The sequence below is a fragment of the Bactrocera tryoni genome, chromosome 3 (assembly GCF_016617805.1).
Source record: "Bactrocera tryoni isolate S06 chromosome 3, CSIRO_BtryS06_freeze2, whole genome shotgun sequence".
In the NCBI taxonomy this organism is placed as follows: domain Eukaryota; kingdom Metazoa; phylum Arthropoda; class Insecta; order Diptera; family Tephritidae; genus Bactrocera; species Bactrocera tryoni.
Window position 1 is genome coordinate 28,461,058 of NC_052501.1, and position 12,370 is coordinate 28,473,427.

Sequence of the window (12,370 nt, forward strand, 5' to 3'; positions counted from 1 at the left end):
TGATTAGCGTATTGAACTTTGCGCATTTGAGTGGTTCGTGTGATAAAGTTGATGATGCATTTGTGTTATGTCGTGATTATGTTTTACATGCTGTTCCGGTTGCTGTTCGAAAAAGACACAATTGTTGTTGTTGTTTACATTGATGTCCTCCACCATGGGCTCGTCCGCGGTGTACCAGTGGTGTGAGTGCAGCATATTTACTGTTTCCTGCTGATAGCTCGCGCTGTTGTTGCTGCAATTGCCGTTACTCGTGTTGCTCATGCGTCCATATTTGGAAAATGCATTGCGCGAATTACTCCATTCGGTGGGCGAATATTGGAGTGCTTGCAGACGACCGCTGCTGTTGCTGTTATTTTGCATGTGATGGAAGCCGAAGGGCCAAGTCTGTAAGAAAGACATGAGTATGTATGTAGCTCGTTATATTCTTGTTTGTTATTATTAACAAAAATTTCAAAATCTGGTAAATATTCTCAAATAATACTAAAGAATTTCGTCAAATTGATAAGCTTTGTACGGATGTAAATCCCGTACCGTTTCGATTACTTAGACCTGTAGTGGAAAAAATTATAAAGGGAGTTCCAAGTAGAGGTACTTTTTTCAATAGCCTTTTTTTTTTTGAAAGAACACGCGTGAGTCGTGTCAAGCTGTCATGTTATTTTTGTTTAGATTCGTTTGGAATTTCATAGTGGAAAGACTTGCGCCTGAACAACGTTTAAAAATTTTTCAACTTTATTACGAAAATTCACGTTCTGTAAAGAATGTGTTTCACTCAACTTTTGGTCAATATAATCGGCGTACTATTCGCAACACCATCACCCATCTGGAGAACCAGCATTCATTATTGACTAGTAATCTTCCAAAATGCTGCCGGTGGTAACCGACTATTTGATGCTTGAAATTGAAGCTCGTGATTTTGGCGACATTTGGTTTCAACAAAATGGTGCCACTTCCCACACATCGCATCAATCAATGGATTTATTGAGAGAATACTTCGGTGAGCAGATAATTTCACGTTTTGGGCCGGTCGCGCCTGCCATACGCCAGTTACCAGTCGAAATGCTCGAACGAGTCATCCGAAATTGGACTCAACGGATGGACCATCTGAGACGTAGCCGCGGCCAATATTTGAAAGAGATAATCTTCAAAAAATAAATGGCAAAGAATGTTCTGTGTTTTCTCTTTAAAAAAAGAAAAGGCAACCTCGAAATGGATAATTCTTTAAAATTATGAACTGGTAAACTGCTTATTTCAAGCTCAATGTTTCGGAATTAAAGGAATATTAGAATTCTATATCGAATTAGACGTGACCTCGCCTCGGTTTCCAATTAGCAGCATATTTTCTGGTCGACTTTTTTAAAGTTTTGGCGGCATAATTTTCAATTTTGTGAAATTTTGCATAATTTGACTTATTTTTGGATAGGTGGCATGTCTATTTCAAAATATTACCGAATAGAGAACTACCCGAATAGTTTCTGCAAGGTTTTCTTAATTGTGTTATGAGTGTTTGGTTAACTCGTAAGATTTAAGATTACGAAAACTATTTCCACTTTCCTTTACTCAAAAAAAATAAAATACTTAAAAAATTACCCTGAAAGAAGTCGGAAGTTAAAAGTGAAGAAACAAGAATATTTTGAATGCCTCGAACCTGCACATTATAGAGGACCGTTACAACAAATGCATTTCTCTAGATTTAAATTTACTAATCAAGATGGTATTTAAGGGCTTTAAAAGAATCGGTGAAAAAAATCTTTCTGAGGAAGCCTGTTCATTCCAACTAAACTCGATACATAGCTGACACTACCGATATCATAGTGTAAAAACAGGCGGAAAAGGACAAAAATCACGCCAAGTTGTGCCAATCGTGTAACACCGGGCTTCCATAGTCCACATATACATACATCATACAAAGATTTTCAAAATTCCGGCTGATCCCATATACCTTGTTTTATATACCGGTCAATATGTGAGTTATCTAATTTGAATTCAAGAGTATCCTTTTCTGTAAACAGTATGAATGGATGCCAAAAATGGATGTGAAATCGGGTAAATATCCTGTACTCCTCATATACTTAGCTTATATTCTTCTTATTCTTAATTGGCGTAGACAACGCTTACGAGATTATAGCCGAGTTAACAACAGCGCGCCAGTTGTTTCTTCTTTTCGCTACGTGGCGCCAATTGGATATTCCAAGCGAAGCCAGGTCCTTCTCCACTTGGTCCTTCCAACGGAGTGGAGGTCTTCCTCTCTTCCTCTGCTTCCCCAACTTGATGGCGGGTACTCGTGTCGAATACTTTCAGAGCTGGAGTGTTTTCATCCATCCGGACAACATGACCTAGCCAGCGTAGCCGCTGTCTTTTAATTCGCTGAACTATGTCAATGTCGTCGTATATCTCGTACAGCTCATCGTTCCATCGAATGCGATATTCGCCATGGCCAACGCGCAAAGGACCATAAATTTTCGCAGAACCTTTCTCTCGAAAACTCGTAACGTCGACTCATCGGTTGCTGTCATCATCCAAGCCCTTGCACCATATAGCAGGACGGGAATTTTGAGCGACTTATAGAACTTGACAGACAGCTTATATTAAAGTGTTAAATTTTTGGTTAATACTTGATTAGTAAAATTAAGTGAACGAATAAATTTGGATATACGACGAGCTGAGTCGATTTAGACTGAGTGACTGTCTGTCCGTCGGTAAGTTTTTGAAATATCGATCTGAAAAAATTAGTTCATTTTTCGGAACCGCCGATATCGAACCCCTATACATAGCATACTTATATGTAGCTGCCATACAAACTGAACATTCGGAGCCAAGTGCTTGTATGGAAAACTGTTTGATTTAACAACATACATAGTACATATGTATGCATGTATGTACATATATGTAAGTATGTATCTTCACGAAATTTTGTATAGATTATTGTCTACGGTATTGTAGTTTATAGCATGAATATACTTATGTAACGGGGTTTTCAATAGGGACGTTATAAAAGTAGACCGACGTCATATTTTTGCCCGCTCTTTTGACATTTCTCTTCAATAAGGTTTGCCATTTCATCACGGAAAGATATACGATCCAACGAAATTATTAAAATTTACGAAATTCGGAGCAAGTGGCTTTAACTTTAAGAGCGCTACGTCCAATTTATGGGCGTCATAATCGTCCTGTCAGATCAACAATTGAGCGTCTAGTAGAAAAATTTTAATCCACAGGCACAATACAAAATGTTCCCGTGCCAGTGAGACAAATAAGTGCCCTTAGTGTTGAGAATATTGCTGTCGCTAGCGCATCAGTTAAGAAAGACGCAAACCAGTCTCTCACACATACTTAGTTCTCAAGCGTTGAGCACCTCTGTAACGTCATTGTAAGCATTTTGCGAAAAGTTCTTGGCCTACATCCTTACAAAGTATTGGATGGCAAAGATGGACTTGGACATATGACTTGGTTCCAACAGGACTGCGCCATAAGCCACACAGCGAATGTCACAATCGATTTAGTGAAAACGAAGTTTGGTGAACGTGTTATTTTAAGAAATGGCCCAGTCAATTGGCCGCCTGTGGGGCTACTGCAAGTCTATGCCAACAAGCCAGCGACGATTGATGAACTTCGTGCGAATATCGAACGTGAAATTGTAGAAGTATCGGCCAATTTATGCTTGAAACCGTCGAAAATTGGGTTCAGCGTCTGGACTTCTGCAAGCGTGTAAATGATGGCCATGCAAAAGAAACCGAGTTCCATACATAATGGCATCGAATGTAATTTCATAGAAGTGATGAATTCCATTTATATCCCAACTGTTTTGTTTTATTAAATTTTGTAGCACTCTTATTGAAAATCCCGTTACATACATATGTACATACATATGTAACTACATACAAACTGAACGATCAAAAAAAATATTTTATATGGAAACTTTTTTCTTTGTGAAGGGTATTCTTATTTCGATGCAACCAAAGTTACGGTTTTGCAAGAAGATATTTCCTTGCAAATTTCGAGAGTATAAAATGTTGGGTTACACCTGAACTTAACCCTTCTTTACTTGTTTATCATAACTTCTTGAAATCTTAATTTGATGAAAGGCGCCAACTCCTTTGTTAAAGTGTGAGAGTGATACATCAAGCATACAAATAAATCGTACTGCGGATATTGCTGACATATCTATATGTGTACATATGTATGTATTTATTAACGTGAAAACGCTTGTTGCTTCGTATATTTAACTGCTCAATAAGTGGAAGTCTTTAATGAGTGTGGATCACCGCAAGATGCGAAATGTGTGAAGTGTGAACTGTGAACAGCTGTTTGCGGGGTGTTGCTCAATGGTATTCCGAGTTTTTTTATTTACACAAATGTGATTGCGTTAACAATCACTTAAACATAACAATAACAAAATAACAAAACAATCATAAAGCCTATTAAAATGAAGGATTGGCTACAAAAGGGCGCTTATTACATGCATATGTTTATTATACTTTATACAAATGTACATGCCTATGCAAATGCATACATACACACACTCGCATATGCGTTTGCAGCCTCGGAAGAAATGTGCAGCCAAATGGTTGTTGACTACGCAAACATTAGGGTAAAAGCGAGCAAAGACAAAACAAAGCTAAACAATCCGCTATCAGCCAAAGCAAATCCGCCGAGCGACCAATCATGCGCCCTCCCTATCAAAACAACAACTAACATAAAATGGAGCAAAGAAAAAGTCGCGGCATTTGGCAGTTTGGTGTGTGCCATGATCGCTGAGAACAGACGGTGAATGTTGATTTATTCGAGTCTACATAGAAATATGTAAACAAGACAAATTTGACGTTTCCCATGCTTAGTTATGTAGATCTATGCTCATACAGTTATGGGTACGATATTAAGATCACTTATAAACATTTTTGCTTTTTGATTTTAAACGACCCCAAAGCATCAATTCCCTTTTGAAAGATTAAATTGCCGATAAAAGCGAGATGCACCAATGCTACAGCTCTGTATTGTTCTAAAGCGTAATACATTTCGAGGTTCCCCACTTTTTTAAAGAATGAACACATAAACTTCAAATTCTATGGAGAATGTAAATTATGATTCGAAAGAACATTATTTGGCATTTACATATGTTTTGAAGATTAACTCTTTCAAATGTTCATGTCCATCCGTTGAGTTCAATTTTCCCCCTGCGGGTACGGGGGGACCCCTCTGGGTTCGAGGGGAACCGAATATACCCGCGGTAAGGCATGCCTGTCGTAAGAGGCGACTAAGATCCTGGCCACCAGTCCAGGGCTGTATGGAAGCTCAACTGGTCGTAGCTTCGGCTACAAGGTCGATAGCAAAGACTTTAACCTGGTACCACGGGGGGCAGTAGCCCCTGGAGTTCGCTCCAGTCTGCTTATTGGGTTATCAGAGCGCGATAACGATTACCATTGATGGTTACGTTCTCACCGGCATGAATTTTGAAGAAATATGGACCCATGATTCCACCGGCTCACAAATCCCATCAAACTGTTGTTTTTTTCTGAATGAAATGACAGATCTTGATTTGGTTTGTTTACATACCCACCAGAAACGGGACTGATCGCTGAACAAAATTTGGCTCGAAAACGTTGGATCTTCTTGAAATTTTTCAAATCCCACAGAGCGAAGAGATGTACTAGGGAAGATCGAGCGGCTTCAGTCCTTGCACAAACTGTATTACGCTTTCAATTTAAAATCTCAGAAAAGCGCTCAGTTCAATCCCATCTATCAGTTAATTTATATACGCGTTTTTCTCAAAACCTATAAATTTTTATTTCGGCATGTTCTTTATATAGTTTTCCATACCATGATCTACCAATTTTTTTTTTCTGATCTAGCCAAAAAAGACCAACATTTTGGGTAAAATTCAACTTGTTTTCTGGTAGAGAATTTTAGTTTTAACCCACGGATAAGGTTGGAATCACTGTATTAGTGGAGAACCTTTTTTTTTAGGTCTGTAGGAGATTGCGAGTAACTCAAAAATTAATTTTTTCCTCACAATTTTTCTTTGTATTCTTAAAATGTGTAAAAACATACTCCAATAATTGCCTTTCAAACTAGGCGTGACCCTTAATTGTCATTCGTACACAATTCGGTAAAAATTAGATACCGTTCAAATTTGTCTTGAAAAAATTACACTGGACACTCTTTGAGATTTTAGAGGCATCCGGTTGAAGTGTTATCCCCTATCCTTAATATTTAGCACATGACTGCACGTGCTTGAATCTTTGAATAAAGTCGACATGGAAGTAAACAATGGACGAAACACCTTTAATGCGTGGCGCTTGTGGTTAACGCCACATTTAGTGGTTTGCCATTCATCACAAACTATTAAAAATTTGCTTAAAACCATATGTTTCGGTGTCTCATAATTCAAAATGTTTATATTATACATTGACCGTCATTTAACGGATTGTGATTGGGGAAACAGACGCGAGGTGAACACATTAACAGCAACCCATTCATAAAAAGAGGAAGGACAAAGAGACACATAATAGATCCTAACGGTTTACTTCTTGATAGATGAGAAATCATCTTAGTCTAAGTCCATTTCCCTTGACCGTACATGGAGAGTACGGTGTTATTCAGCGCATTAGAACAATCAATTTGGGTATCAACATTCTCTCCAATTATAAAAAGGCGTTTAGGAAAAGGGCGAGAACATCAGGCAATGAAGGAGAAAGTAAGATGATCAGAAAAATTTAGTTAGGTTGTTTATCAGTTCACATAACATTTTTTTTTTAACTTGAATTAGTATTTGTTCGAGCCAGACATTTTTAGAAAAACTTGTTTCGGTGTAGTAAAAAATAATCTTTGGGTGCACCGATTTTCCCATACCCTTTACAGGTCTATTTCTTTTAGCATCTATATATAGTATATCATCAGATCAAATTTGCCCCAGATTGATATAAATCACTGTACCATATTTTAATACAAATCTATATTATCGCCTGCAAAATAGGCTCCTCAATCAATACAATCATGCCAACGCCTTATCCAATTGTTCATAGACTTGTTATAAGCATCGAGTGGGATGGTCGTCAGTGCATCCATAGATTTTTGGTGTTCGGTTAATTTCATTCGTTAGAGTGTTGGACAGTTTCGATGTCATATTCATAAACCTTCGCATCGTTATCAGTAAGATCGCGTTTGATGAATGTAGGGCCCTCAAGCATCTATTTTACAACCTCTATCCGACGTCGTTTTTGCTAAAGATTTAGATCTTTTGGTACAAGCTTAGCAATGGCTTTATACTCAAACATTAACCAAAATATGTTAATCAAACTTTCTGTAAAAGTTATTGAGATTATCTACTATCTCTCTGATTCTTTCGCTTTTTGATGATTGTGACTTCACAAAAAACTTTTGCAACGTGTAGGCAGTTGAGTCCTCCCTCAATGAACAAAAACCGAACTCTATAAGTTCCTCATTCTTCCCGTCCTGCTATATGGATGAAAACACTCCGGCTCTGAGAGTAAGTCAGTAAGCAGAGGAAGAGGAAGCCTCTACTCCGTTGGAAAGACCAGATATAAAAGGACCTGACCACACTTGGAATCTTCAGTTGGCGCCAAACAGCGAAAAGGAAGAACGACTGGCGCGTTGTTGTAACCTCGGCTATAACCACGTAAGCAGTGTCTACGCCAATAAAGAAGAAGAAGCTTTTATGGTATCTACATATACGCTATAGTGGTCCGATCTGAACAATATACTTGGAGATTAAAGCGTTACTGTGGACAACGTAACGATATCGGCGGTTTCGACAAATATTCATTGGTTCATCTTCATGTGAAGAAAAAAATTTTTAATCGATAACTCAAAAACTGAGAGACCCGTTCGCGTACATACAGAGAGACAGACCATGGGCAAATCGACTCATCCATGTCCTTGGTCATTAGTCTCCGACGTTTCACTGTCTGTTCAGGGTATAAAAAAAAAACTGATAAATTTCGTCCTTACGAGTCGCGATTCCGCTATTGATGCACCTCTATAGAAGTTGATTTTTAGCAAAGCATCAACCAATATTTCCATAAGCAAAATACTGGTAAAGTCCAAAGTTCGAGTATCTGGTAGGAATTGACTCTTAATTTTTCCATGAACCATTTTTACCTCAACTGTAAATCAATATCGTCGCACAATTTCCCGTGCTTGAAATGGTGACAGTTTGCACTGATCTGTCAGTCATTTTGAAGAGACGTTTTTAAAAATATCACTGTCACTGGTTTTTCTGAAGTGTTTTCTTTAAACTATGAAGGATAGGTATGTATATAAGAAGATATGTGAAAATGTATGCTTGCACCTAGTCTATGTATGTACATACATACATATGTGCACTCGCACCCAAATTGCATAGGCACCATTCTTAAAGATCTGTCATATTCATAGTTGAAAGTGAAAAATATCGAATTACAGGAAATTTGATTGTAGAATTGCGTGTTGACTTTTCAAAATTGTTTTTGCATTTGCGCGGTTACACACTTAATATATGTATGTATGTATATTAAGGTACAAATGTACACATGAATATGTAATAAACATGAAATATGTAAGTACGTACATATGTGTATATATGTATGTATGTACGATATAATATTTATTATTTGACATTGGATTATATTTAGTATGTGTGTCACGTATTATTTAATTTTTTTTGTGACTAACAAAAAGTTATTCGAAATTTGTTTTGTATAATTTTATGTTTACATAAACATACATACATACATATACAAACTTATATGTTAGTTTCAATCATTTGATTAAAATTTGGTTATGGCCATTGTTAATACATATGTATATTGATTCGCTACTTCTCCTCTCACTCTCGTTAAAGTGCCATATTCGTTTGATTTCAATTGCCGCTCGAAAAGTTCGTATTGTTTGAAGAAAAATGTTTTACAAAATCCGTTCTTTATTATTGAACATACATATGTACATATGTACGCATACATATGTATGTATGTATGTAGTTGCCATTGGTGGCAACTTTTAGATAAAATTTTTGTATCACGCTTTGACTTTTACTTCATAATATGCCTCGATCATGGCTATTACTTTTTTTGATAACATTTCATTGTGGGAAAGCTTTCTTCCAAAAATATTCTCTTGAGATCTGTGAAAAGCACAAAGTCGTTAGAGGCCAAGTGTAGAGAATTTGGTGAATTCGTAAGCGCTTTAAAGTCCAAATCATGCCGTAATTTCTATACGATAGTATTTTTAATTTTTCCTAACCACTGTTCAAATATAAACAACTATAAGAAACTATTTTTGGTGTTTTACTACTGTGATCAAATTGAAAGGGGAATTTTGTGCATTTCGTTTCCTTCAAAGTAATCCCCTCCCACTGCAATATTATGTATGCCAACGCATTTTCCAGTCATCATAGGACTTGGAAAAATCCTCCGTCGTGATGATGGCCATCAGAGCCTTCTTCGATTCAGCTTTTGTGTCCTCAATTGTGTCAAAACGGTGTCCTCGTAGTGGTCCTGTGAATTTGCTGAATAGCCAGAAATTACACGAAGGTAAATTAGGCGAATGCGGTGGTTGCGGCACGATATTAGTTGAAAATGTTGCGGAATGATCACGAATAACCAATGCAGTATGAGATGGTGGATTATCGCACTTCTCTGTTCAATGAATTCAGACATAGTAGAAATCGAATCGAAAGAATCGAATTCACCTTTCAATTCGCGGCGGTTCGATGAGTAATGAACATGAACATTGTGACAAAAAAGCACCCGGAAATTGTAATTAAATTCGCTGGTAATCGATATTTCAATAATATATATTTTGCTAAGGGGAGTTCAATCTCAAGATCAAGATCGTCCTATCAGTTAACAACGGTGCAGCGATGAACTTAATTCAATTTTGGGCGATAAAGCTCCATCAATGACCAGTGTTTATCGACCAGTGCGTATCGATTTGTCAAGAGAAACGTTAAAAAATACGATAACGGTACTTCGAAACACGTCTATGACAAAGTGACGGATGATGAATCGTGAGCCCGATATTAAACAGCAGTCGACCGTATGGCTGTTTCACAATGAGCCGAATTTCAAGTCAAATTTCAAATTCTGTTTTTTTTTAGAAAAACCGAACATGTCGCAACAATAACATTAGAACAATACAGATCAGTGAATTATGAGTGGTACACAACCATTTGCTAACCAGTTGTTTTTCAAGAAATCAGCAAAACTAACCACCGAAGACGAATCACTCTTCATCACGACAATGGGAGTTTTCATGCATCGCTTGAATCAACTGCGTTTTTTGAGCACTTAAGTCAAGTCTATGTTGACGAGTAAAGCAGGGTAAAGTCCTGACTTGGCATTGCATGACTTCTTTTTATTCTCGAATGTACGTAATAGAGAAACTAATAGGTCAACTTTTTTCGACACAGGATGAGGCGGTTGAGGCGTTTAGAGCGCATGTTTTGGAGATACCTCAATAAAAGTGGTGAAAATGCTTCGACATATAGTTCAAACACATGCAAAAGTGTATAGAAATAGAGAATATTGTGAAAAACCACACAGCTTACAAAGAAGCCATGTGAGGCTCAAAAAAATTAGAACGTAGCGCTTCAAGAATTCTTAGTAATGACAGACTTTAAATAAATGTATATTTTTGAGTTTGAAACCAAATAGCTAGCTATTTGGATAGCTACCGCTCGAGGGACTGTGTTCAGATGCCCGCTCGGGAAAAAAAATATTTCAATTGACAGAATCATTTTCCTAATATCGACTGTGCATTGGCTTCCAGTATTAAAGCTTGGACTTTACAAATTTTATTATATATGTAGCTAGAAGACGAAAACTATTAAATTGAGATCAAACTCGAACAAATACCTAATAAACCACTTTACGAATGCGTTAATTATTTAAATATGCATAACGTCTAAAGCCTATCTTCTTGTAGGTTACCCACAGAGTGGACGTTCAAAGCCGAACCGTGCTTAAATGCGCGTGTTGCGTCCGTCTGCAATAAGGGTGGCCAACTGTCTAAAAGCCCCAGCCCAGCCCGTATATTCTATTTTAAAAATACATACATACATACAGCCCGTATATTCTATTTTAAAAATACATACATACATATGTATGTCTAATGATTTTATAGATTTGTACTTAGCAAATAGTTTTAGACTTTAATCCAGAGATTTATAAAAACTATTTTAGTATAATGATTTTAATTGAGAACTACTCGCAAGCTCGTCGTCTTTACAAACAAACATATACCCCACAAACATTTGCGGCGCACACTTTCATGTATGTATGTATTTAGATTATACATATGTATAGTTATGTATGTACGTACATTTGTCCCATTGTGTAGATGCGGACGCTGCTTCGGCTGCTAATGTGACAGCCAAATTTGACATCGACGCTCGCTCCATTAATTGACAAAATGCACCTGTGGCCATATGGAGTACGTACTTAAATGCCGACGAGTGCTTCTGGAGCAGCAGCGGCAGTGACATCACTTAAAAATACACCTACTTACACACCAAAAACATACACACATACATACATATGTACATGCGTAATAGGTTACTTTGCGGTATAATTTGTGTTTGATTTTGTTTTTGGAGGGGGTGTTGAGGTTCGTATACTTATCGTCTCATATGTTTATTATGTGGCAAATTAAGGAGAGATAACTCAACTGTTGTAAATTACCAGTGGCAGAAGTGTTGAGCAGCGCAATACAATGTAATAAGCACTAATCGTTCTTTACAGATTATAACACGTAAATATGTGTGAGTTTTTTGAGTCGCAATTAACCAAGGACGGCTAATTAGATAGTAAAATAACAACATTTTATATAATTATATGTAGATAGTTGTTAACAGTAACATAGTCAACATTGAGTAATATTCACTCACTTGAGATAGTGACGTAGTGTCTCGTTGTTGTTTTTTTAACTTACTATTTATATGGTAGATAATTTCTCAAGAAATATAAAGTCAATAATAAAAACCTTTTATGTAGCTGTATTGTATTTGTATTTTCGGTGTTACATAGATTTTCTCGAGCATAAAACCGCATATCATCAACATTTTTTTTCATATAAAAGATTAAATATTTTATTCAAACTTTTTATTTTGCCAAAGATACATACTACTGTGGGCGAAAAATAGTAAGACTTTCTAATTTAAATAATCATCGACATAATTTTTTCGAGGTTGGTTTAGGTTGTCAAATATCTCCCTTCCGCTTTTTTGCGCTTTATTCACTAGTTCATACGCTTTATAAAAAGTGTTACAGTGATCGGATTTAGTTCAAATATGCGCCGTTTCGTGCGATAATCTGTTTCCATCTAGACGGCAATTTTATAATACCCCCCTCGTAGAAGCCGCCCTCCTTATTTGCGAAGA

The 12,370-nt window shown here is 36.9% G+C and overlaps 2 protein-coding genes across 2 annotated transcripts in view; one reads left to right on the forward strand and one right to left on the reverse strand.

Annotated features, from left to right (window-relative positions):
- Nucleotides 1-3: 3 nt before the first annotated feature.
- LOC120770045 lies at nucleotides 4-7,184 on the reverse strand. The gene is made up of 2 exons (XM_040097163.1): nucleotides 7,131-7,184; nucleotides 4-384 (listed from the first exon to the last, which is right to left on the reverse strand). Exons 1-2 carry the CDS (start codon nucleotides 7,182-7,184, stop codon nucleotides 4-6), a joined length of 435 nt encoding a protein of 144 aa, XP_039953097.1.
- A 2,809-nt stretch (nucleotides 7,185-9,993) lies between these two features.
- The window catches only part of LOC120770046 (cytochrome b5-like), a 4,157-nt gene continuing 1,780 nt past the window's right edge, over nucleotides 9,994-12,370 (forward strand). The window contains exon 1 of the mRNA XM_040097164.1: nucleotides 9,994-10,029. Within this exon, the coding sequence (XP_039953098.1) occupies nucleotides 9,994-10,029 (36 nt within the window). The remainder of the gene's footprint in view (nucleotides 10,030-12,370) is intronic.